At 42.2% G+C, this 25,753-nt stretch overlaps 1 protein-coding gene across 2 annotated transcripts in view; it reads left to right on the top strand.

Moving 5' to 3' along the window:
• The window catches only part of MTOR (mechanistic target of rapamycin kinase), a 66,043-nt gene that overhangs the window by 27,151 nt on the left and 13,139 nt on the right, over nt 1-25,753 (top strand). For both annotated transcript variants that reach the window (XM_069874640.1, XM_069874639.1), the window contains 13 exons: nt 8,769-8,844; nt 10,653-10,792; nt 13,322-13,422; nt 14,264-14,379; nt 15,850-15,927; nt 16,311-16,418; nt 18,365-18,490; nt 19,459-19,590; nt 21,685-21,800; nt 23,016-23,133; nt 23,919-24,125; nt 24,729-24,829; nt 25,084-25,180. In XM_069874640.1, coding sequence (XP_069730741.1) covers nt 8,769-8,844; nt 10,653-10,792; nt 13,322-13,422; nt 14,264-14,379; nt 15,850-15,927; nt 16,311-16,418; nt 18,365-18,490; nt 19,459-19,590; nt 21,685-21,800; nt 23,016-23,133; nt 23,919-24,125; nt 24,729-24,829; nt 25,084-25,180 — 1,516 coding nt within the window. The remainder of the gene's footprint in view (nt 1-8,768; nt 8,845-10,652; nt 10,793-13,321; nt 13,423-14,263; nt 14,380-15,849; nt 15,928-16,310; nt 16,419-18,364; nt 18,491-19,458; nt 19,591-21,684; nt 21,801-23,015; nt 23,134-23,918; nt 24,126-24,728; nt 24,830-25,083; nt 25,181-25,753) is intronic.

Here is a 25,753-nt window from a genome sequence, read left to right as displayed (position 1 = left end):
GAGGGACTTCACTGAGTTCTGTTTTGAAGGGGTGTGGGAGAGGGGTAGGAAATGAGGAGAGTTTCCAGTGATTATTGCCTATTGGATTGTAGCCCTCTTGATGACTTGTTCTGGCACTCCAGTAACGTAAGAGCATTAGAGATCCAGAATGTGAAAAGGCTGTCCAAGCAGGATGAGTTTATAAAAGTTCAGGGAAGGCAGCTCCTAGCAGGTAGCCCTGGCTGCAGCAAATCCTAATACTCTATACTCCCCAGAAGCAGTAAGGAGTAACTCTGCTTGTTGTGTTTCATTTAGAAAATACCTTAGCAAATTAATCGGTTCAGTGTCTCATCCTCCTTACTCTGGACACTGGTGTCTCTGCACTGTTTGTTTTGTAGAATTCAGGGCTGTTCTTGTTATAAGATGGGATATCAGAGGATGGGATGGGAAGAAGTCTGCAAAATGTTTAAGTCCAAAGCCCATGCCTCTGTTTACTTGTAGTGGGCAAGTGAAAGGACATCAGGCAATGCTGAAAGACTGTACTTAAAACTGGCAAGAGATGAGTTTTTAACAGGCAGTGTGATCTAAATTAATTATTATGGAGGCCAGTTTATTAACAGGAATTTGAGAAGAAAATGTATGTGTAATTAAAATGTCCACAATTACATAAGGTGTAGGTTTAAGGGTAAATCTTAAATCTTTAGGCATTCGGAGGATGCATCAAGCATCAACTGGCTTAGATAACTACTTCCAATCTTCTCATTTATATCTGAACAGCTCAAAAGTTGAGTATAGCTGTTTGATCCCAAAGTAGAACTGTTTCAGCTCTCTGCAAAAGGTTTGCAGCCTTTGCTGTGGGTTCTTACAGGTAACTTGTTTCTCCACAGACCAGCTGCTCTGTAATTGCTGGACATGTGGGTTCTTGCATCTCCCTGCGAAGTTTCTCACTGTGATAAGTGGCAGAGATACGATGCAGTGAAGGGTAAATGGATCATGTATCTGCTTCTGGGGTAAATGCCTGGAAAGCTTCTTGGTGTTCAAGAAAACAAAAGAAAGCTCATCTAGCTCCTTTTACTGAGATTTGTTCTCCCATCTTCTGCTGATGCAAAGTGGCTGCAGGCTTTCTGCTCAGTTAGCAAAGTATTGCTGATCTACCATTCAGCTTTGGAGAAACAGGGAGGATTATTTCTTGTTAGTGCTGTTTTTCTCCCCCAGCTTTGTTGCGCTTATTGCTAAATGCTTTGGTTCTGCCTCCGATTTACACCACAACTGTGTGATTGTTTTTCTGCTGAAGAGTAGAGAGAGACACTACAGGGTGCAAAGATTTACTTAAACAAAAGCATTAAAGCACCAAAGTGGTGAATGTGAATTCATATGTTTCATAAACTTGAATTTCCTTAAAGGAGGAAGAGGGGATCTTTTGGAGGAAGTCAGAAAGGGAGATGCCCAAAGAGGTAGTGTGAGTCTATTGAGTTTCAATGCGGGTGTGCTGTGCTTCAGGCAGAAACCCCTGTTGTCTGTAATGTCAGCTGGAGAGGCTGCTGTGTGATGTTGGTGACCTGAGGTATCGCCAGAGGTATGCAAGCATGATTTGATTAAAGTACTGCGGGTACCTCCACAAGAGACCGTAGGCTTCAGTTGCATTTTTGTCATGGACATTCCAGAAACCTTCCATACCAAAATTGCTTTTTATACTTCAGACCAGAAAGTGCCACTGCACATGGATGAAAGCCTGACCTTTTTGTTCTGCCTCTAATCCTGTCTGAGCCCTTTTCCAGCTGGAGCTTCTGTCATTCCCAGGGGCAAATTCTTCTCAGGCTTCCTGTGATGAGAAACGTGTTTTTGTCGAAGTTGGAACAAAGAATGGGACAGGCTGGACTCCGACTTCTCCACCCCCAAAAAAGCCACCCTGCTAACACCCCCATCATGTTATACAGGACTTCAATCCTTTCTGCTGCTCTCACTAACCATAACTCTTACCTGTCTTGTACAGCCTATATTTCACACACACTCACATCGCAAAGAGTAGAAGTGGAAGAGGGGAGCCACTTGTAGGTCTGTGCATTCCCTCAATACAGATTTTGGAAGGAACCAGGATTCAGCCAAACACACAGATGTTATGAAACAGTGTAGAAAGGCCTCCAAATCCCCTCTCTAAACTGTTGTATGTAATTGGAAATCAGATGGACAGGGTTTTATTTCAGGTTCAGCCTCCAATCTGTGTATCCTAATGCAAGCTTTCTTTTGTATACTTTGATTTACCTGTTTTAAAACAGAGATAATACTTTTTTGTTCTCTCACCTTGTTCTGTGTAAGGGGATGACAAGAGGGATGGAAAAGAGCACAAATCTTCCCATCTGTGATTACTTTTGAGGAAGCATTAAGAGAGATTTCAGCAGACATATCTCCCTTGGCAGAGACCTTAGCCTTAATGGAATTTGACTTCTTTATGAGTTTTTGAAAGATGAATCTTTCAGTGTGGCATAGAGAACTGAGGGTAGTCACTTAGGCAGCAGCAGCTACTGATGCTAGTCACTGCCAGGGCAGGTCAGCTGTGGAAGCTGACAGTCTAGCAAAGCTTTCCACTGTTACATGCTGGGGTACCTACAGCCTGAATTTGGGATCCTATTCTATTTTGGAAAGAGACATAGTTCCAGGCATAGAACACATAGTTCTGTGATTACTGAGTAGGTCTTAGTCCTAATTTTTTTACCTTTCCCCCAGTAATATTAGAGAAATCCAGTATCACTTGATCTGAAATTCATTGCTCTGGTTTTCCTCCAGTATGTTTTGTATGTGGAAAGAAAGGATTATCAAGCACTGGAAGAGCCTTCCCAGGGAGGTGGTTGAGTCCCCATCCCTGGAGGTGTTCAAAAAGCTGATACGTAAGATGCTTAGTGACATGATTTAGTAGTAGACAGGTACGGTTGGAGTTGATGGTCTCTAAGGACTTCTCTGACCTAACGATTCTATGAAATGCTCTGCTACATGGTAGCTAAAAAGATGAAATCCTAAAGTCAAGAACAGAAGCACATCCTTTGACTTTGAGGATGTAGTTGAGAGAATTAAGTATAAATATAGTTGCAGTTAGTATGTATCCCGTGCTTATAATGTTGGTTGATGTTTCCAAATTCAAGGATATTAGTGTTACTTGATTGGAACCAGATCTCTCTTGTCCTGGAGGACCAGATTAAATTAGAGGTGGGTTTAAATCACTGCCTTGTCTGGGAAGCTGTTCTGGCAGGTGTATTTGAAGCTGAGACAAGAAGAAAAGCTCCGTGCCCTGTGGCTATTTATTTGGTAGCCAGTCATTGCAAAAACCATAATATGCATCCAGCAAATACTTAGACTCTGGCATTCCTGGTGCTTGCTGAGATGGCAAAGGCTCTCGTCGTGGCAGATCATAGTGTCCAGTTTGTCAAAGCTCAGTGAAAAACTGTGTTCTCCTCACAGAAAGAGTGAAACTGTTCACCTCTGCCTTTGGAGAGGCTTGTAGATGTTCTAACAGTTGCTCTGCTGTAGCTTTACAGCAATGACTAAATTCCTAGTAAAGTTAAATAGAATTGTTTGCTACTGCAAGTAATTATTGTGAATCTCTGAAGTCCCATAGCAACAAGTGGAACAAGTGAGAGGGCCTAATGAGAAACAAACACAGATACTTCTTACAATCATTTGTGATTTCTTTTAACCAATACACAAGGACTCTGGCTCTGTGTTTCACCTTTTTCTGCTAATTATCTTCCTTGGCATTTGCTTTTCTTCTGCCTTTGCTGCCTCTCTTTCTACCTTTGCTGCCTCTCTTTCTACCTTTGCTGCATCTAGTTAATAAATAGCTGATACAGAAACCTTTGCAGCCTGAGCAGCAGGGCTGGCTAAGAATTTTATTGTAACGGTTTTCACAGCTTTTCCTTTCAGAGCTCACAAATGTTTTTATTTGATTTGCAAGCATTTCTATCAAGACTGGGAGTTTAATTGAGATTGCAGTCTGTAAGCAGTTGATCACCACAACTGTTTATTGAAAACAGCCCTTTGCTGGTGTTGGTTTCTCAAATGTATTTATTCCCAACAGAGAGATAATTGTACTGGCATTATGGAAATGCATTGGCGTTTAGAGTTGTTTGAAGGACAGTTGGTTGTTTTCTGAGGTTTGTTGAATCAAGAACTCAGGGATGCCTGAACACAAATAAACTGTAGCACTGGGGAAACTGGCCAACAAAGCCAATTCCTTTTGCCAGAGGATTATCTGTTCCCCAAAGTGTCCACAAAGTAGCAGTGCCTTCCACTTCTAATCCCAGAAGCAAGCTCTCAGCACTTCTTCAGAAGGAAAAACAAGCTTGACTTAAGTTGATAAAATCCGTCGATAGAGGAGTTTTTTCAGTCACTCCAAGTTTCTTTTAAAAAAAAGAAATTTGCCTTCCTGTCTAGGCTTTGCAAACGAGCTGCTTTATTGCAAAAATAAGATTTCCTTACTGAGTTCTGAGATGTTTTCTGGCAGTAGGAAAGTGTCTATTCCCTCACAGATACACTTGGGGACTCCTGAAAAGGCTCTGCTAAAAGCAAGTTTTTCATTTTTATGAGAAGATGGGGAACGATCCACTCTTTTACTTCTGAATTCTTGAAAATTTAATATATTTTGAGTGACAGAGAATATTGGTAGAGACCCTCAAAGATAATGGAAGACTGGAAGGCTCCCGGGACTGTATAAAAGAGAATATTTCCAGTAAAGATTAGATATTTATGCCTGGGGGTTGTGGAGGAGAAAAGTCCATCATTTGAGTCTCTTCCTGCTGAAGACAGTGAAGTAAATTTTGATTCCCAGTGCATGTCTGGTTTCTGTTTTAAACAGCCTTTAAAACATACAAGCAAAGGGTGTATATTTCTTTTGAATAGTGTTCTTTTTTGTGATTCTAGCATCGTGCGCTACATTTTAGTCCTTTGCACGTCTAGGACTTACATTTTTATTTGGTGTCTCTAATTATAATACTGTAGGTCTATGTAACCTTTCCGTACTAGTAAAATTCAAGTGTTTTGAGCTTTTTGGCTGAGGTTTTTATATCAAGGAGTTTGCTATGGGTAGGCACATTTTCCAGTTACTGTGTCATTCTAGCCTTGCAATTTTTTTTTCATCAGAAGGCTTGTAACTTATTAATATCCTGTTCGTGATGGTCAAGTGCTACCAACAGGTTAGGGTTGGACAGGAGGATTAGGTTATCCTGGTTAGAGTACAGATGTTGATTAATGAATAGGAAGAGGGGGCCGAACTATCTGTGATATTGGATTTAACTGTTTTCTTCTCACAAAACTTTGTGTGCCAGTCTCATTTCCTTATCCAGCTGCCCCTTACAGCTGTTGAAGGTTTTGCACTTGGAATAGAGGAATGAATGCTTTTGTTGTAGTGATTGACATCAATTTTAATTTACTGGGCTGCATTATGTGGTTACGCAGTGAGCCCACGTGAACCAAGCTTGTGGAAAACTTCATTGATGGAAGTCAGTTTTGCAACTGATTAATCCTCATTTTGAAGGAAAGTATAACAATTTTAATGTTATTTGTTTGATACGTCTAATCACTTTGCATTCTATAAAATGTGATATTAAATGGTGGGTATTAAGTGGTGAAATTAGTGCATTAGTGGAGGGGTTCAAGGCCAGGTTGGATGGGGCTTGGAGCCCCTGATCCAGTGGGAGGTGTCCCTGTCCATGGCAGAGGGGTTGGAACTGGATGGGTTTTAGTGTCCCTTCCAACCAAACTATTCTATGAATTAGGAATAACTGCAAGGAGACCACCCAGTAAACAAAGGCTTAAGTTACTGTCTGCTGAATTAACCAGCAGCATTCTTTTTATCTTAAGAGATGTTTTCCCATCTTCTCCTTTAGTGAAGAAAGATTTTCTAGTTACCTTTTTCGAGATACAAGAAGAAATCTATTTCTCTGATTCTAATCCAGTAAACTGCCCTGATTTCCAGCAGCAACACTGACTATAAACCCCCCGGCAACTCTGCCTGGCGGGAATATTCGCCCTCTGGGGCTTCTTCTTTGTGCCTGGCTGCTTTTCTGTAGTGTTGTTCATTCTGTTCGATCTCCAGCACGATAACTAGAAAACAGCTCTGTAGTGCTTCAGTGTGTTATAAAACTTAGGAAGGTTCTGCCTGAGCGCAGACCTCACAGGATCTGCAGGAGAGAGATGATGCCTTAACGGTGGGAAGGTGAAAGGGTAGGGAAACACAGAATGCGATGATTTCTAAACTTGTATTTTGAATGCGTTAGCAGGACCTATGTGGAAATGCTTTTCCAAGAGAAGAACAGTCTTCAGACCCACTGTCAGAGAATTTGTATGCAGAGAGTGCTGGGTCTGTTGAAAACACATTCCAGTCAGCTGTGGTAGCAGTGATTTTTGGGTTCTGTCAGTACTTCCAGCCCTCAGAGCACACTGAATCCAGTGGATGAGAAAAAGCAGAAATCCGTGGTTTTTCAAAACAAAAACTCCAAAACACAAGTTCAGAACTTAATCCCCACGCAACTGTGTTTCCCTTAGCCTGTAAAATTGAGTAGCAAACCGATGCAGTGCTTACCAAGGTTTTATTACTCTGAGGAATAAGTCAGTCCGTGTTCAGCCATATGAATAAAACCCACTTGGATGCATGAGTTTTGCCTTGCAGGGATTTTTGTGCTCTTCACAACAATTGTGCTTCTCTATGTTTAAGTCCATTTCTGCCAAAGCAGTGAAGGCTGTTGCTCCCCCCTTGCCCCTTTATTTTCTGTAGATGCTCTTTTAATGTGGCGCATCAAAACATGGAATAACTGTTGGGAGATTTCCCAGTCAGTGGCTCATCCTAGTCCACAAAATTACTGTTCTTTCCTCACTGTGTGGGCTAGATCATTTGTTACAAGACAGTCATTTATGATTAATAATGACCATGTGTTATTATATTTACTGCTGTGTATTTTTCTAATCCAAGTCTTTCTCCTTTCCTGTCTTTCCCCTCCCTTTGCTTAACTCTAGCCGCAGCTTTGAAGCACTTAATTCTGCTTTGGGCAGCCAAGAAAATAAGAAACAAAAAAAGAGTAATTGAGTGTACCAGGGAGCATCAGCAAAAGGGCAGTGCTAATTGTTGAAGAATAAAAGATAACGACCAGTTTTGTCAGGAAGCATTGACAAGAAAGATAACTTGAAAGTAATTAACTGTCTGACATGCTGGAAGTGATGTGTCTGCCAATGGCTTTTTAAATCATTGGGATATGAAATGTGACAGCTATTTATCACTTTTATGAGGCACCGCTGCCTTGCTTTCCCTTGGGAAGTGTGGAGGTAGTCTGTTCTTTGATTACCTTTCTAAAAAAAGCATAAACGTATTTGAAGTGCTTCCCATTTCTAGGGGCCTGTGGTTTTGGTTCTTGGCCTAACTAAATCTGATCTGAGCTCAGCCATTCTAAGGTCCTGTTTCCAAAGAGGTCTTACTTGGCCTTCCCAGATACCCTGAGTGGGCCTAGGAGCTTGGTTCTTTAGTTGTCAGGAAGGGAAGCTTCCACACACAGGCGAAATACAGCGCTCATTTGAAAGTTTTCCGTCCTTTTTTTTCTGCTCAGGATGCTCCAATTTATCCTATAGATTTCCTTGTCTCTTACTGATCAACAGGCCTCAGAGTAAGGAAAAATAGCAGTCATTCTGATACATCAGGCAAGAAGGGGCATTTCTGTTTCTACAGCAACACGTTTAAAGAATGTTAGAAGTCTCTCTGCATTGCTCTCAGTTGCTGTGTTTTGCTTTGCTAGGTCACGCTGTTTCCGTTCCTGATGTTAACCTTGGCCTCTGGGCTGCGTTGTAGGATCCTCAGGTGTTGTGACATTGTTTTGAACAGCTTGCACTTCTTGCTTTCCAGTGCTATTAGGGAAAGAGGAGAGCAAGGAGCCAGGACTGTTTGTAAATAAACTTTATATAACAGTAGGAGCTTCATAAAATGTGAATTTTCTCATTAGCAAAAGCACTGATCACCGAGCACTGAAGTGTGGACAGTGCCATTTCTGATAGTAAGATCAGAAAATCGATGTGAAATAGAAATGATTTAAGACAGTAGCTGTTTATTGTGTTGCTGAGCTGGAGAACCAGGCTTATAAATAGCCTATTTGCCTGTGCTTCACAAAATTGAGCTGCCCTTGGAAAGCAAGGGTCCTCACTGGTGTAGAATGAGGGCTGATTGCCGTAGCAGGAGTTTCTAACGTGTTCTTGAAAACCAGCAAAGAGGAGCATGAGTTTTGGCGAGTGCCAGTGCAGAGGCATTATATGAAGCATGAAACAAAGTAGAGTTGCAAACTTTTTGTGAAGTCAGTGGGTGTGTTCCTGGTGGCATTTGTCAACTGTTCTAATGATGGAGACCATTTCCTGGAGTATTAAAATCTCTTCTCTGGCTTTTAAAGGAGCTGGTAGGCTAAGAGAAAGGGGAAAGAAGCAGTACTGTAAAGCTCTTAAGTGCAGCTGTTTGAGAAATTATGCCTTTCAAACTATTGGCAACTATTATTCTTCCTGTGCAGGCTGCTATTAATATTTAGAATTGATAATCACATATAATCACTGCTTTGTCTAACAAGTCTTGAGAATATACGTGCACCTAGTGTTTTGCAAATATGTAGTCACTGTGTGTCTGATCATTCACTTGAAAGTTTTAAAGAAAAAGGAGGGTGTTCCATTGGTATTTCTAAACGACAGAGCTTGGTGTTATCAAGTAGAAGCTCGTACCAGCCCCTATTAATTGCCAACTGTGTTTAATGGTCTTTTTCTTCCTACTTTTTCAGCATTAACAATAAACTGCAACAGCCAGAAGCAGCTGCTGGGGTCCTGGAATACGCCATGAAGCACTTTGGGGAGCTGGTGAGTCCTGCTGAGTAACTCTTCTCCACATCTTAGGTGTTCTTGGGTTTTGTAGGGGATTTTGTGTGGCTGGATGAGTGGTGGTGTGTACTTTCAATCACGTTGAGGTTCTATCTCTGCTTATGATGTTGCATCATTCCTAGTGAAGGTGCCCTGCTGCCCATGGGGATGTGTACTGTGTACACAGCTGGATACTAGAAAACGCTGGATACGGGTGAGGTAGCTGGGGAGGGCTGCAAGAACCTGATTTGGAGGAGAATTCAGCAGCTATTGTTGACACTAAATGCAGCTGTGGGTGACTGGCAAGGTGGCAAAATAAGTAATTTCATTTAGAAGAAGCTGGGAAGTGAGGGAGTAAGTTCCTGTTCTAAGCTTTAAATCTTGAGGGGTTTTGAGAAACTGCATCAGCACTTTCCAGGTGAGGAGTTAATGGAAGTGCTGCCTCTAGCCTTTATTCTCCAGTTCACGAGTATTGTTCACAATAGCGGATGAGCCAGTCCCTGCTCACAGAAGTAAAATAACCCCACTCTGTATTTGTTCTGTGTCTTTCTCTGCATGACTTACCTTTTCTTTTTTCTTTTTTTCTTCATTTTTATAAGCATTTAATTTGTATTCGGGGACTGAAGCATCTGTGCTCTCCTGCCATTCTACTCTGTTAAAAAGATGATTTTGCAGTGATATCTCTTGTAGTGCCGTAGGGTGGTTGGGAAAAGGAAAGCACAGTAGACTAGGTGGAACCAAGAGGAAGTGTGAGCAGGTATAAGCACAAAATGGGGGAGTTCCTAGACTGGAAGAGGAGCCATTTCTGGGAGATGTACAGAGTTGAGAATATCTTTGTAGCTTATGATTCCTCAGGTGGGTTGAGCAAAGCTCTATGTTACCTAATTCTGACCTTGCTTTTTAGCAGTAATATAGTTCAAAACATGGAGTTTGCCAGAACAGACAATGAAAAGAAATGAAGAGGAGCCATAAGCTCTACTTTTAGGAACTGACTCGAAATATTATGACCGAGCTGAGAAGTTAATGGCTAGTACATAAAGGTCCCAAGTGGAAGACATGGCATGCAGAGCGTGTTTTCTACTGACCCTGCCCACCGGGCTAGGAAAGGGATCTGTTCTGCAGCCTGTGTCAGGACAGGAGCTGCCAAGGACTAAGCAGAAAAACACTGGCAGGGATCAGTATGGAAAAAATATCGAGGCATTTATTGCTTGAAAATTGGGGAAAAAAAATCTAGAAACAAAGACTGAAGAAAAATTTGTGCAGCTGATCAGGATTACTGCTTGGCTTACTTTAAAGTCTTTGTCACAAGCCCCAGCCATTCCTGGTCAGGGCTCCGATTACACCCCAACATTGCCTGGTGTATTAAAAAATGGCCTAGCAGTAGCCAGTGTGCTCTTTGCTTTGGGTTTTTTTTTCCAGTTAGTCGCTCCATTCCTGAGCACACAATTGTTGTTCTTATTTAAAGGCAAGCATATGCAACAAAGTGGAGTGGAATATTTTATGGATTTACCTCTTTTCTTGTTCCATTCATTCCCCCTCTCCAGCAAGAAGAGCACCGGCTACTGAGCTGGAGAGAGGGATGGTGTTGGGTTGATCCCTCTGGTAAGCCTGAATTCACTTCTGTGCAGGCTAAGCCACACTAGCTCGAGGATTTTGTCTATATCACAGAAGTCCGTGAGGATATTTAGACTAGAAAAAGGGCTAAGTGACCACCATAGACAAGGAATTTTTCAGGAAAAGCTGTAGTAGTTAATCTAGAATGTTGAACGTTAATCCCACTATTATGGTTGGTTTTTTTCCCCTCATAGGAAATTCAAGCTACCTGGTATGAAAAGCTTCATGAGTGGGAAGATGCTCTGGTGGCCTATGACAAGAAGATGGACACAAACAAAGATGATCCTGAGCTGATGCTAGGACGGATGCGTTGCTTGGAAGCACTTGGTGAATGGTAAGAGGGGAATGCCTGAAGACTGATGAAAATGGTGCCTTTATAAATGGTGCCTGACTCCTCCCTGGTTACTGTCATCCAGTGTAATTTTTTTACCTGAATTTCTATTTACTCCTGCTTACTTAATAGTTTATTTCCAGCAACTTCTCACTTCGTTCGTTGAACTCAAAATTGGCAGTAACATCTCTAATCCTTTTGGGATGGGCCACGTGGCAAGTTAAGGTCTCTCTGAAAGAGAATCTACAGTCTTAGGATCAGATTAACGCCACTTGGAACAGAGAAAGTTGTGAGTAGAGGGGACCTCTCAGGAAACTTTGGGCAGCACTTGTCAAACACAAGGATGGAAGGAGCTCTTTGTTGCCCTCCTTTTTTACTCTGATTAAAACATGAGAGATTTATGTATTTATTCATGGTCAGACCTGTACCTATATAGAAGTCATCATCCTTTGCACAACTGTTAGTGAAATTATCTGCTTCCCTATAAGTCACCTGGCAGTAACATCACGCCAAATAAAGTTTACTCCCTTTAAAATCCTTTTGTTCATCTTGTAGATGGCTGAGCTTTTCATTATTACTCTTTTTTAGCTTTCTTTAGCGTTGCCTTTGTGGACATTTGTTATTTCAAACCCTGTGTTAAATCTGTGTTGTCAACATGTAACTGATTAGAGTCATTTTTTTTGAGAGGATGAGCTGGTAGTGTCTTCTAGGTTGCTAGTTGACTGGGGCTTCTTTTTTTCTCTCTGTTCGCTTCAAGTCAAAGAAGATAATTGAAGAAGGCATCCTGTGCACTGTAGCATGCAGTTCTACCCAGGGGCATATGTGATTTGGTCCAAGTTCCGCCTCTTTACTGAACTTTTCATGTCACAAGAGCTCTCTCCTGATGGGTCCTGACGTGAACCCATGGGATGGCACACAGTACAGAGATTCCTCTTCACTGAAGTCATTTTACTGTTGGAGAAACAGAGCTGTTGGAGAAACCTAATTCTGATAATATTTTTCTGCCCTTTTTGTTTCTAGATGAGAGTGAGGTGTATTGGGTGTAGCTTTTTCAGTAGGAAAAATAGATCATCTTACAGAGCAATTTCTCAATCATCTTTTCTAGGAGTAGGCAGATCCCAGCAGAGATGTATGAAATTCCTCCCTCCTGCTGGATGTATATTTGTGTCAAGTGTCCTCTCTGAACCTCCTGCTGCTTCATATATCAACAAGAAACATTTTGCAAAAGGGTGCTTTTTTCCTACTGGAGCTGGATAGTCTGGAGCAATGAGAGCAGTCACAATCTCACAAAGATCTGTTTGCTTGCTATTGCAGAACTGCGCTCTGTCTCTGTGCAGATGGTTTTGAAAGTTCAGAATTGCCTTTCAAAGGGTTGTCTGCTACCTTACAACTGACTATAGAGACATCATCCACAGACTGAGGTTTCCACGGTGCGGTGGCTGATGCTATTCAGTAGCTTTCAACTTGACTGTCAGTGTTGCTGGAGTCTGCTTAGCAGAATATGACAATTAATCTAGAACTAGTAACATGCAGCATCATTATTTCAGTCCTCTGTGCAGTGACATTTTGAAAGTACAGCCAAAATTTTCTTAGCCATTTGTCTCCTGATGTAGTTAGGTCTGCTTTATTAGCATCTCTGAGGACCTGATTTACTGCTGTTGCTGGCTTTGGATGGGTTTTTCATTTGTTTGGTTTTCTTTCTCCTGGCCATCAAGCTGTCACGATGAGTCTCTTGCCTGTGGCAGCCCATCAGTTCTGTTCACTAACTCATCTTCCTTTTTAGGAGGAGAGAGGATGACAGTAGGAAAGGCAAGTTTGCCTCCCTCTCAGTTGACAGCTGTTCCAGTGCTACAGAGTATCCAGCCTGAGAAATCCTGGAACTGCAACACCCACAGTAATTGGTTTGATTAATGGAGCATTCACAGTTGATTTAAAAGAAGTAATATAAAAAATCCCAATGCTTCCTCTCCACTGGAGATGAAAGATTCAGATCCCCTCAGAGATCTTGCCATGACAAGTCTTCATACTGGGTTACAGCAGCAGTGATTCTCTCCTCTCTGTCTTCAACCTTGATGGTTTTATCCAAATTGTTTGATAGCAGGAGCCGTGCACCAGCTATTCAGGTCATGTGTCGCTTGCACTGACACTTACAAAAAAAATGTTAAACATACCTTGTTTGGTGGTGATTTGTTGTTTGGCTTTTTTTTCTCAGGAATGAGGTTTTTGTCCACGTTTGTAGACTGGAGTTGACAGTTCAGTTCATAAAATAGAAGTTGCATTTGCTCTTCAGTAGTTAGCAAACTTTTGTGTTTCCAAAGCACAGTGTGTCTTTAAGTTATTTTCTGATTATAGGATATCTGTCATCAGACTAGCACGTCTGAGTTGGCCAGAGGAGAAGAATCCTGTTCTCCACACAATATAAAAAGAATTAGGGGGTTGGTTGTTGTCTTCCCTGCAGAAAGCAGTTGCTTAATAAGCCAGAATTCTTAGAAGAGGTTTTTTTGCTGATCGGAAATTGTGGATTCTTCTTAGGGGGCAGCTCCACCAGCAATGCTGTGAAAAGTGGACGCAGGTCAATGATGAAACCCAAGCTAAGATGGCTAGGATGGCTGCTGCTGCTGCCTGGGGTCTAGGTAACGTATCCGTGTGCGGTAGACGGTTCTAATTTACTGCAGAACTACAAAATACAAGAAACAGCAAAACTGGAGAAAAAAAATATTTATATTGGCATATAAAGCAAGTGTCATTCAATGTGGAAGCCCTTTGGAAAAAACTGCAGTCTCTCAGTGCGGTCTCAAGTAATAAAGAGACTGCCTTATTGGTCTGAGCAGGTAATTGGTTTCTTAACTGGTCCCTTTTACACTGAACAGCTCAGACTTGAAATGAAATTCAGAGAATTTCTCAGATTTGTGGCAGATTCTTAATTTACAAACTTGAGCAATATCTGCTGAGCATTTAGATAGGCTGTGTCTGCTGAGTAGACAATCTTAAGTGAAATAAATCTATAAGTAGTCTAAATATCTGTTATACTGATAGCCTGAGATTTACTAGACAAGCTTATAAATCACTTGCTGTCTGCCAGCCTTTGCTGAGGAAAATTCATCTTTTGCTTTGTAGGACAGTAATTCATGCAAATGTTCTGGAAGTGTCAGCATTGCAATTTTTTCATCACAAGGAATGCAAGAACCTTTTACATGAGGAAAACAATTGGCCTAGGATAAAAAATCCTTACGTTTTTGGTTGTCTATAACCGTGTATCTGTATATACAGTTTCTATGCGTGTATGTGTACAGTTTCTATACTGAACACAGACTGTCCCTGCCACAGACAAGCTGTTGGAGAGCTGACTTAAATGGAGAAGTAGCAGGCAGCATTCCAGACTAGTCGCTGATGTCTAAGCACTGTAGCACAGCTCTGTTCTCACCTTGCAGAGGGGGCTGTAGCATTACTTGAGGATATCTCGTGTCTCTGCAGGTCAGTGGGACAGCATGGAGGAATACACCTGCATGATCCCACGGGACACCCACGATGGTGCCTTCTACAGGGCTGTACTGGCTCTTCATCAGGACCTTTTCTCACTGGCTCAGCAGGTAATTATCTTCCTTGTTGGCATCCGAAAACCTAGTTGAGATGAACTAGGCTCTGTTGCTATGGAAAGACATGCTGTGTTAAAGCAGTTGGCTGGAGCCTACGAGGAGGGCTACAAAGATGATCAGAGGGCTGGAGCACCTCCCGTATGAGGACAGGCTGAGAGAGTTGGGCTTGTTCAGCCTGGAGAAGACAAAGCTCTGAGGAGATCTTATAGATCTATGAATTACCCAATAAGCATTTTTTTCCATTGGTGTATTACACCTTGATGAGCTTGTCTCATATTTACAGAAACACAGCAGTGAATAGATGTGCCGATGGTAGTGGTCCAGTGCTGCAGAGTATAAGAATGCCTCATTCTTAGGCTTCTTTGCTCTCTGTCTGTTTTTTAGGCAGTGCACAGGTATTAAAGCAGCAGAGGTTCCTTTGAACAAGGCACTGCTTGGTTAAAGCATTCATGGCATAAGGCACACATAAGATTCTTCACTGGAAAAGCTACAAAGGGCAGAAGTACACAGAACACACATGAAGTGCTCATATGTATTATGAACTTTTGCTCTGATTTTTCTGGTAGCAGCAATAAATCTTAAATCTTAGATTGAAATGAGAAATCAAGACAAGGAATGAGTCGGTTAAACAGAGGCATATTGGTATGTTTGTTTGTCACAGAGGAGATTTGCAGAGTGACTTTTTCCCTCTCTGTAGACGTGAAACACGTTGTTTACTTTCCAAGGAAGCTCAAGTACTGTTTCTCAGAATTCTCTGCTGGCCTGCCAGCTTAGATAAAGGAGTAATTCAGTCTGCTCTGTCAAACCCATACATCGATTCTTGGGTGATGTGCACAGTAAAATTAGCGAGGCATTCAAAGGGGTAGAGTTTGTGATTAACCTTTAACATTTGGAACAGGAAAAACTATAGATGAAACATTATATAATGACTGGAACCAGAGCAGGATTCATTTCGTGCTTGAAGAGCGTGCCTTAGTTGCAGAAAGAGAAATGGAATTTGCTGTCCTGTAAAATTCATAGAAATCTGCTGGGTTACGTAAAACAGTGAAAGCTATTTCCTGTCATTGTATATTATCAAGAGACATTTCTTGAGGCTTTTTTTGTAACCGGCTCTTTTTTGCACTAAAATGTGCAAAACTAAAACTTCTCTCTTCCTCTATAAATGTTATTAATGCTGAGCTTTACAATGACAGTGGGATTAGTAATGCTACAAGCTTTGATTTGGTAGAAAGACAGACTTGAGACTGTGCAGGTGATAAATGAAGCCCCCTTGGCTTCCATTATACTTGCCCCAGATGCTATTTTCTTTTCGATTCTTTCTCCTGATAACACTCTTCACTGTTTCATGTTGGAGAATGGGGACCACACCAGCTGGTTGTGAGGTGGAACAGATGAACAGCAGTTTCAGCAGTTGACTCTAGAGAAAACATGACACCTTTTCCCCAATATCTTTTACTATTTCAGTGCATTGACAAAGCCAGAGATCTGCTAGATGCTGAGCTGACTGCCATGGCAGGAGAGAGCTACAGTCGAGCCTATGGGGTAAGCGTCTAGCTCTCAGCCTTCATTCTCCTCAATTTTGCTTCCAACTGTCTCTAGAAGTTGCATAAAGCTTCTGAGTAGCGTTTGTATCAAACTTAATACCAGTGTAGGCCCACGAGCTAAATAGCTCTTGTCAGAAAAGAAGTATAACTTTGTTAAGAGCAGCTTTGGGACAAATTAAGGAGTGAAGTGAGCGTCCCCTTTAAAAAAGAATTGACATTTAGAAAGTTTGAATCTGGAAATTGTCCTGATACCAGTATCTAGCAGTCTGTCCTTTACCTGTAGGGCAGCGTATGCACTTAAGATTTTGATGCCAAAATAGTGTTCCTTAATTATAGATTTGTTCTGTAGTGATTGGGATGGAATGTGATTGTTTCCTTCAGGCTATGGTATCCTGCCAGATGCTGTCAGAGCTGGAAGAGGTTATCCAGTATAAACTTGTACCAGAACGCCGTGAGATCATCCGCCAGATCTGGTGGGAAAGACTGCAGGTACATCTATATAAAGATGAAGGATGGAGAAGCTGATGTGCTGGCAGGAACAGCTTTCTTTCAAGTCAATGTGATGGCTCAGAAAATCCTTCTATTTCTCTTTCTATCCCAATAATAGATGTGCTTATGTGGCTGCATGCTTTCAGTCTCTGGTGTGTGTGTCCTGGTTGTTAGGGCTTTTGTTTTGCAATGTCCCTGAGGTGTCTGCTGGTGTGACACTTCAGTTGGGTGATTTAAGCCTTGAAATGGATGTGGACAGCATGGAGATGCCAATAACGTCTCCAAGGCTGCTTACTTCGATGTTGGATCACACCTGGAAATACAGGTTTGGATAAAGCTGGTTGAACTTTTTACCTGTCTGGCTGCATTTTAAGGAGAAGTGAATTCTTTCACAATGCTGGAAAACTGGACAGAAAATTTACATGCTTGTAAAAGTTTGTCCTGTTCCTTTTTGACCTCTTGTAAGGACATTTCCAATTGGCTATCCTCGTCCTCTTGTAAGAGACCTTCAGCAAGGCTACTTTCCTTATATTTGAAGAGAAGGTTGTGCCTTTCTTACTATAAGCAGCAAAAATCATCTCTGAAGATTTAAATCAGACAAATATTTTGAGACTATTTCCTTATAAGAGACATCAGGTGAAGCAGCGCATGCAGGAATACTGTTTAAAGATGTGATTCCTGCAAGGGAAGAGGGGAGGGAAGCATAATTAGGGTGAAATGCTCTCATTATACCAAATTTTGATACACTGCCTGGAGGAAGAATTTCTCCCTCTGCAGAGTTCTTCACCGTGACTGCTCTATCTGCCTCCTCATGAAAGGCTGCTGCATATTTTTTTAGCTGTTTGGGAAACTGTGACAAAGCTTTAGTCTCCCATCTGCATTCCTGTCTGGAAAAGCTCTGGATCATTCCATTGGGGTGGAGAAGCTGAGAGTGACAGGAAATGTAATGTCTGAATACAGCTGTTTATAGTCGTGAAAGCAGTACATACAGTTCTTGCACATTTTATAGCTGCTTTTCAGCAATTTTAAAATGCCTGTTGGATGAGGTTTATTTGGGTGTTGGAGAGCAAGCTCTCACCTAACTTCCCAACCCTCAACTTTGGGGAAAAGAAAAAGGGAAAGAAGTACATGCTTTGGTGCTGGGGTACTTGCTGCCATTGGGAATTGTTTTGTTTACTTCAAAACGAAGTCTAAGTTATCTTTGAATCAATACGAACTGCAGAGCATCCCTGTTATCCTGAGGTACTTGGCCATTACAGCAAGCAGCAGGTGTTTGGTTGTTACTGTCTTTTCCAAAATTCTACTACTCTGTAGCATCCTTGGACATTTGAGATACAGACTCATCCTGTTCAAGCCGACGATGTTGTTGTGCCTTTCCCTTCAGACAGACAAGAACCAGACAATGCTTGCACAAGCCATGTAGCAGTTGGAACTGCAGTTCTGGCAGAGTATCAGTTTAGTCATGCCAACCTCTAAAAGCAACACATGCAAGGAGAAGAAAGAGGGCAATAACAAAAATATCTTTGTAGCTGGTTGGTTTTGTACCATCTCCATATTGAGATTTGTCATTTAAACCAAAAAGTAAGCTTTAAAGCTAGGTTGAGAATGGTTATGCAACTCTTGACTTGTTTCAGAATTGCATTAAGAGCTTTCGTGATTTTTGGATGTGTTTCTGCTTTAGAAGTATTTCTCCTTTTCCTGTTAGGCATTATGTTAGCCTGCAAAGACTGAGCTGGCTGCAGAGAATAACAGTCAAGGACTTACCCTTCCACACACATTGCATATTAAAGCTGTAGCCAGCTAGTTGTTGTGTCAGCCTGCTGTGAATTGTGGGCACTAAAGTCTCTCCATCTTGGGCAAAGTCCCTTCAGATTCTGAGTTAAGGCTCTGTGGAGTAGATTGGAGATAAGACACTAAGGAGTTCTCTCTCTTTCTTTTTCTCTCAGGGCTGTCAACGAATTGTGGAAGACTGGCAAAGAATATTGATGGTGCGATCTCTTGTTGTGAATCCTCACGAGGACATGAGAACTTGGCTCAAGTATGCCAGCCTGTGTGGCAAGAGTGGGAGACTGGTGAGCATAACCAAGCTCTGCCCTCTACAGTAGATTTTTAGTTGGTTGATGTTGCCTTGCTGTTTTAGCCTTGGGCATTTCCAAATATGTTCATTGCCTGCATGGGATAATGAATCCTCTGAGGAGGATACTTGTCAGAAATTGTTGAAATACTAAAATCATAGAGTTCATACTTGCAGCCAAGGCTATCTTTGTTGTACTGGTATAGTACCTGAAAGCCTCAGAGCCAATTTTATGTTGCGTGCCATACACGGAAGCTCTTAAGCCGCGCTGGTGATTATTCATAGCAACCTTCCAGTACCTGAAGGGGCTACAGGAAAGCTGGGGAGGGACTGTTCTCAAAGGCTTGGAGTGATAGGACGAGGGGCAATGGGTGTAAACTGGAGAGGGCAGGTTTAGACTAGACATAAGGAAGAATTTCTTCACTGTGAGAGTGGTGAGGCACTGGAACAGGTTGCCCAGGGAAGCTGTGTCTGCCCCATCCCTGGAGGGGTTCGAGGCCAGGTTGGATGGGGCTTGGGCAGCCAGATGGCGTGAGAGGTGTCCCTGCCCATGGCAGGGGTTTGGAACTGGATGATCTTTAAGGTCCCTTCCAACCCAAACCATTCTATGATTCTGTGATTTATAATGGCTCTCTCTGCTAAAGCACTCTGTCAGATCTAGAATGTGATGTTGTTGTCATTGAACATTACAATCCTATTTCAATGTTCACCACAAGACTTATGTACTTGAAAACAAAGATTTTGCACTCTCTACTGACTTCTGAAATAAGAATCTAATGCTCTTTTCCCAGTGGAGATCTATGGTTCACCCTTTGGTGTTCCTAGCGAGTAGTAATGAGGCTGCTCTGTCTGTGCTTTAGCTGGAGGGTTCCAAGTAGTTTTTAGTGGCAGGCAGTTTTGTGGACAATATGAGAGGTAAGAATGAGCTTGTTTTAACCTGCTTTTTCTCTTTGTGACTTTCTCCAGGCTTTGGCCCATAAGACACTTGTCCTGCTCTTGGGAGTAGATCCATCTCGCCAGCTGGATCACCCGCTGCCAACAGTACATCCTCAAGTGACCTATGCCTACATGAAACACATGTGGAAGAGTGCCCGTAAGGTACGAAAGAACATTGTAGTCTCTACGTTACATGGCTCAGGTTGTGTGTGGTGCCATGCAGGTTAGATCTTCATAATCCACGCAGAATAAAGTCAAGGCTGTAGATTTTACTTTTGTTCACCTAAAAAAGGATAGCTAACCCCTTTCATAGAATCATAGAATGTTTTGAGTTGGAAGGGACCTTAAAGCCCATCCAGTTCCTTCCCTTGCCATGGGCAGGGACACCTCCCACCAGATCAGGTTGGTCCAAGCCCCATCCAACCTGGCCTTGAACACCTCCAGGGATGGGGCAGCCACAACTTCTCTGGGCATCCTGTGCCAGGGCCTCCCCACCCTCACAACAAAACATTTCTTCCCAGTATCTCATTTCAGTCTCCCCTCTTTCAGCTTAAAACCATTTCCCCCTGTCCCATCCCTGCACTCCCTGATAAAGAGCCCCTCCTTGGCTTTCCCTTTTAAGTACTGGAAGACTTCTATAAGGTCTCCCAGAGCGTTCTCTTCTCTAGCCTAAACAAGCCCAACTCTCTCAGCAACTTTCCTTATTGTTATTCAGAGGATAATCTTTTGAAATTTTACTACAAAATTCTGTAGTGGCAGAGAAAGCCTGGCCTCAATTTTATTTCCTACATGGAAAGATTATTTTTGCCAAACCAGTGTCAGGTACACAATGGATGCAGCCAAGATTAATGGTCAATAGTAGCTCTGCTGTCCTCACCAGGATTTTACTGTGTAGCCTGGGTGCTTGACTTCTTGTCCACTGTTGTGACTGCCAGGTGTCCCCAGTGAGCCTCTGCTCAGCTTTACATGCTGAAAGACAGAAGTAAGGGGGTTTTATTACCAGTTTTAGAAAAGGACCTTGAACAGTTTGTACTTAGTTGCTGAGCAGAACTGACTTTTATTAAGGCCATTATTGAAAATTTCTAACTAAAAGACAGCTAAAAAGTACATAGGGTTTTGTCATGGGAACGGTTTGGCTCCAAAGAGCCTAGGGTGAATGTTTTTGACATTGCAACACAGGGAGAATTTACACAGTCAAATCCAATAAGCTCCAGTCTGGATAACTTATCTTTTTTTTTTTAATATACGTTAAAGCCTCCGTTTATCCTCGTATTCTGCCACATCTTTTTTTATTTTTCCCGTATTTGGGATTGCCAGCACTGGAGCGGAGCCATTGCTGTGGGAATGTTGCCATGACCTAACTGTTCTTCATTTGAATTTAAAAACCAGAAGGAGCTGCTGATGAGGCCCTGTGCTGTTGGCTTTGTGAAGCAGTGTAATGGTGTCTTACTTTCTTCAGTAAATGACTCAAAAAGTAGATGGGTCTTCTCTGTGAGCCTCTTTGAGTGAAACTGGCCTTTCCTGTGTCTGACCTGTGATAAAGAGAGACTGGTGCAGCTGTAGAAAGCAGAAGGAAAGCAGGCACAAAGACTAACTGTGTGAGGGAAGAGAACATAACTAAAATAAACTGATGCAAGAATAGGTGGTGCCCACAAAGACAGGAAAAAAGAGATTAGAAAAGCAGCAAAGATGAGAAGGAGGAACAGATGTGGTTAGACTCACCTCCCCTTGTCGGTTGAATGATTTCCTATTTAAATACAGTAAAGAAGCTCTGTGCTTAGGGCCTTTTTTTTTTTTTTCTCATTCTAACACATTAAAACTGGGTGGTGGTTACAGTGCTGAGGGAGAAATACTTTGCCCAGGGTAGCAGTAATCCCAAACCTGCACGCAAGTCTCCACCCTTTCTCTGAGCACCCTTCTGCCGGCAGGGTTGGCTCAGTGCTCCAGTCCTTCGTGACACTTGGAGAGTAGGTGCTTATGTTTTGAATTCATGGTTAAAGGTGCAGCCCTGTGGCAGAAGAAGCTATGCTAGGGTACAACAGAGTATGCAGTCTGGAGGGAAACTTAAGTGTTTGTTTATACCGAACACTGAAAGAGTTTAGGGAATTCTCAGGGTACCAGGAGCATCACGTGGTTTAGTGTGTCCTTATGTCCTCTTTTTGCTTGCACTAAAAATTTATTTCCACCTTGTCTTTCTCTCTTGGGAAGTTGTATTTAAGCCCTGTGGTCCTTAACGCAGCCATCATCTAATTACAGATCGATGCATTCCAGCACATGCAGCACTTTGTGCAGACCATGCAGCAGCAGGCACAGCACGCTATTGCCACTGAGGACCAGCAGCACAAGCAGGAGCTCCACAAGCTCATGGCACGGTCAGCACCTACCCCTTGGACTCCTTTAGCTGTAAAGTGGAACTGATGTCTTCCCTGAGGTTGCAAGGTCCACGCTTTGATTAAAAAGATCAGACAATTTCTCATTTAGCTGATAAACACCCATCTGGTGTTCCATTCTCATGTCATATAATTTCAGTAAACGTTATTGTGGCACATCGGCATAAACAAGCTCATATTTGTCACTGGCAGCTGGTTATCTTTTTCCAGTGCTTTGGCTCACTAGCTCAAAGCAGAGCTGTCAGTGTGGCTGTTTCTTTGGGTTTCAGATCTAGTCAGTAGGAAAGAAACACTTCCCACAAGCCTGGCACATCTGTGCTTGGCAGCGTGTGCCTTTAACTTAGCAGTAGTGAATTAGGTGCCCAGCATGTGATGGTGTCTTAAAGCACACATGTTATAATCCCCATTTTCCTCTGTGGATCTGGAGGTGCCAGTTTAAAGAAGAAATTGCATAATTTGCCTTTATTTGTTTAAAGGGGGAGCCATGCACTTAATTTGCTTTTATGAGAACGGGAACTTGATAACAGCATCATAATAACGCATAATAGCATTTTTCAGAGTGATTGTCATGGAAGACAAAGGTAATGAGTTGTGCACAATATTTTCTTGCACGGTGCTTTCTGGAAAACTCAAACTGTAGAAAGGACAGCTGTGAAACTGCAGTATTTCAAGCCTGCAGAGTGAGCGAAGTATTAAGCTTTGCACAAACCTTCGCAGCCCCACCCTGCTGCAGTCTAAATAGAATGGTTTTGCTTTCTTCAGGGAAGGGATGACTTAATGGGGTTCTGGCCTGAGGGAAGCGCGTTGCTGTTTTCACTGTTTGTCTGTCACAGGGTTCTTGCCAGAAGGCAGCTTTGTATGATGATAAGAACAGCTAACCACCACGTACGCCACGTGATTTTTGTCAATACTGATAAAGTCTTGATGTTACCGCTAACTGGTTCTTAGGTTTATTTTAATACTGATAGGAATGAATGAGGAACAAAGCTTGACCCTCATCTTTCCTCTTGAAAGTTAAACCCTTAACTAGTTATCTCCACGCTTACAAGCAAGGTGCAGCTGTTTTGAACCTTACATGTTAACACGTACACTCTTGCTCTGCAGAAGGGGGTTTACCACCATGCAGTCTGCCTCTTCATCCAGCAGGCTTCGTCTCATTCTAGGTTCTGAGTCAATAATCCCTTTGTGTTTAACCAGGTGTTTCCTGAAACTGGGTGAGTGGCAGCTGAACCTGCAAGGCATCAATGAGAGCACCATCCCCAAAGTGCTGCAGTACTACAGTGCTGCAACAGAGCATGATCGCAACTGGTACAAGGTCAGTAAGGAGATGGTTACAGGCACTGTTGCAGAGAGGTCACTAAATTTGATCACATCCCACACCACATGACAGGAAGATGTTCAGAGGAACATCTCCTATAACTATCTGCCTTGTTACTGTGAAAAAAATGGAGAAAAGAGTAGGAGTGAAAAAAATGGAGAAAGCAGCCTGACGGAACTGTAGTTTTCTTGTTTAGAATGTTATCTGGCTGGTAAAACTAGACCACAATTCAGTTTTTATTCTTGCTTTTGGAACTTTCTCTCCTGTGTGTTAACAGTGAAGGAGAAAGAATAGTCTAAATGTAAAACATTTAACTTGCCCTCACTCAGTATACTTGGGAGGTATCCTTGTCGCTAATTCTCCAAGGAACTCTTGATTTCAGGGCTGTGATATTTCAGTTAACATTTGGTGCTGGATCCTCTCTTGGGCAGCCAGTTCCTGCACTTCTTCCCATTACACTTCCCCTAGTCCTAATGTATTGATCTTCTGTTGAAGCTCTGAAAACTTAAACTGTATGTGAATGTGATGTAATTTTTGTTACAGAGCTCCTTTGCCTTAATATTCAACAGGGAGCTCCCAGCCAAGAGCTCACCATGATGTTATTTAAGATAATAAGGCAGTTAAAACTACAAGTGATTAGAGAAAGCAAAGCATGGTGTGTCTGTGGGGTATTACTTACTACTGTTGTCCGTGGATTGAGAAAGGTTGGATTATTGTCTCTAATCATTAAGAAGTACAAGTTGAAGACAGGATTTATCTTCCTCCTGGCTTCTTGTTGGCAGGCCTGGCATGCCTGGGCAGTGATGAACTTTGAAGCGGTGCTGCACTACAAACATCAAAACCAAGCCAGAGATGAGAAGAAGAAACTACGTCATGCCAGTGGAGCCAGCATCACCAGCGCTAACACTGAGGGCAGCAATAGTGAGAGTGACGCAGAGAGCACAGAGAACAGCCCCATCCCATCTCCAGTGCAGAAAAAAGTCACTGAGGTACCATTCTTGCCTCTTTATGTTGAGAGGTTGATGCTTATTGCTTAGATGCAGGAAAATGTTATGACAGGGGACAAGCTATTGTGTGTACTTGGCTTGTGGACGGTCTCTGTGTTTATATATGCCATGGCAAAAGTGAGGAGGTTCAGCTTAATTCACTCTTAAGGCAAGAAGACTAAATTAATGCAAATGATCGTTAGGTTAGCTGTGAAATAAAGCAAAGGCATGGATGGCTCTCATAGGTGGTACAATGTGCATTAGCAAGTTCAGCTGCTTCACGAAAGACTGTGAGCAATCCCTTTTACTTACCAATTATAGTAGGGTTGTAGTTCTTAAGCTGCTTTGCTCTCCATAGTTTTGCTAATATATCCAAGTATAAAGTTGCTCTAGAGTATGTTCCCCGCTAGGCTGAAAGACCTAGTAGTCAAGCAAAACATAAATTCCAGGAGCAATGAGTCCCATGAAGAGTATGAGAAGAATTCAACTGTTATGTGTATTAGAGCTGTTTCCGCATGTTTCTCCCTCTTTTCCCTTGATAAGTTTAGGATTCATGTGGACTGATGTGCTTGTGTAGAACTAATGCAGCAATTTTCATTCCAAAAGGATTTATCCAAGACCCTCTTGATGTACACAGTCCCTGCTGTCCAAGGTTTCTTCCGATCCATCTCTCTGTCTCGAGGGAACAACCTACAAGACACTCTAAGGTACGTAAAAAAGCACAAAGTAAATGAAATCCAGCTGATAAGGGCACTTGGTTTAAGATTAGGTAGAACCTCTTTCTACTCTCTTTGTTATGGTTAAACTAAGTGAAAGCTTGTGTCCAAGCTAATTTACGTTAGGTGGATTAGTGCTTATCTCTAGGTTGTGGGAAGAAGAAACACTTGTAAATGGTCTAAAGGTATTTGACTGGAATGGGGGATTTTGTGTCATTCCTAATGAACGTATTTCTCTTTTCCAGAGTCCTTACTCTGTGGTTTGACTACGGTCACTGGCCTGACGTGAATGAAGCTTTGGTAGAAGGAGTCAAGGCAATCCAAATAGACACTTGGCTGCAGGTAAGGAACACAAAGGGCTAAGACAAATCTCAGATCTGGGGGAAGCTTGGGGATTTGTTAGGTTATATCCGTGATGATCCTTTGCTAAACAATCCTCTGTAGGCCAGTGGTGAGAGCAGTGAGCAGTACAATTTGTAGCAGATATAACAAGTTTCATGAACAGAGATATGAGAAACGTTCTTGTGTGTGTGTCTGTAGTTGTCTGCAGATTAGTGCATATGAATGAGAGAGAATGAAAATTTTTAAGTTGAAGATGATGTGCATTCACTGGTGATTAGAGTATAAAACACCAGTGTGCTGCTCTGTGGTGATTCAGTCTATTTCAGCATCACTTTGTAGAATTACTCTTTTAAATAAATAAAAAAAGGCTTTATTTCTTATTTGAGCATTACACTTCAAGACACGTCTTAGTTTTTCCATAAGAGGATCTTGTAACAGAATATTTGTGATCTCACTGAGCTGTTCTGCCCTTCTGACTCTGGAACGTTGTGTTGTCGTCTGACCATCAGAAAAATGAGTGATGGGCCTCTGTCTCCTTTAGAGACCGTGAGGCCTCTAGCAAGGGCAGAACAG

Source organism: Phaenicophaeus curvirostris, chromosome 22, assembly GCF_032191515.1.
Source record: "Phaenicophaeus curvirostris isolate KB17595 chromosome 22, BPBGC_Pcur_1.0, whole genome shotgun sequence".
NCBI lineage: Eukaryota > Metazoa > Chordata > Aves > Cuculiformes > Cuculidae > Phaenicophaeus > Phaenicophaeus curvirostris.
This window is presented reverse-complemented; position numbering and strand designations above follow the sequence as displayed.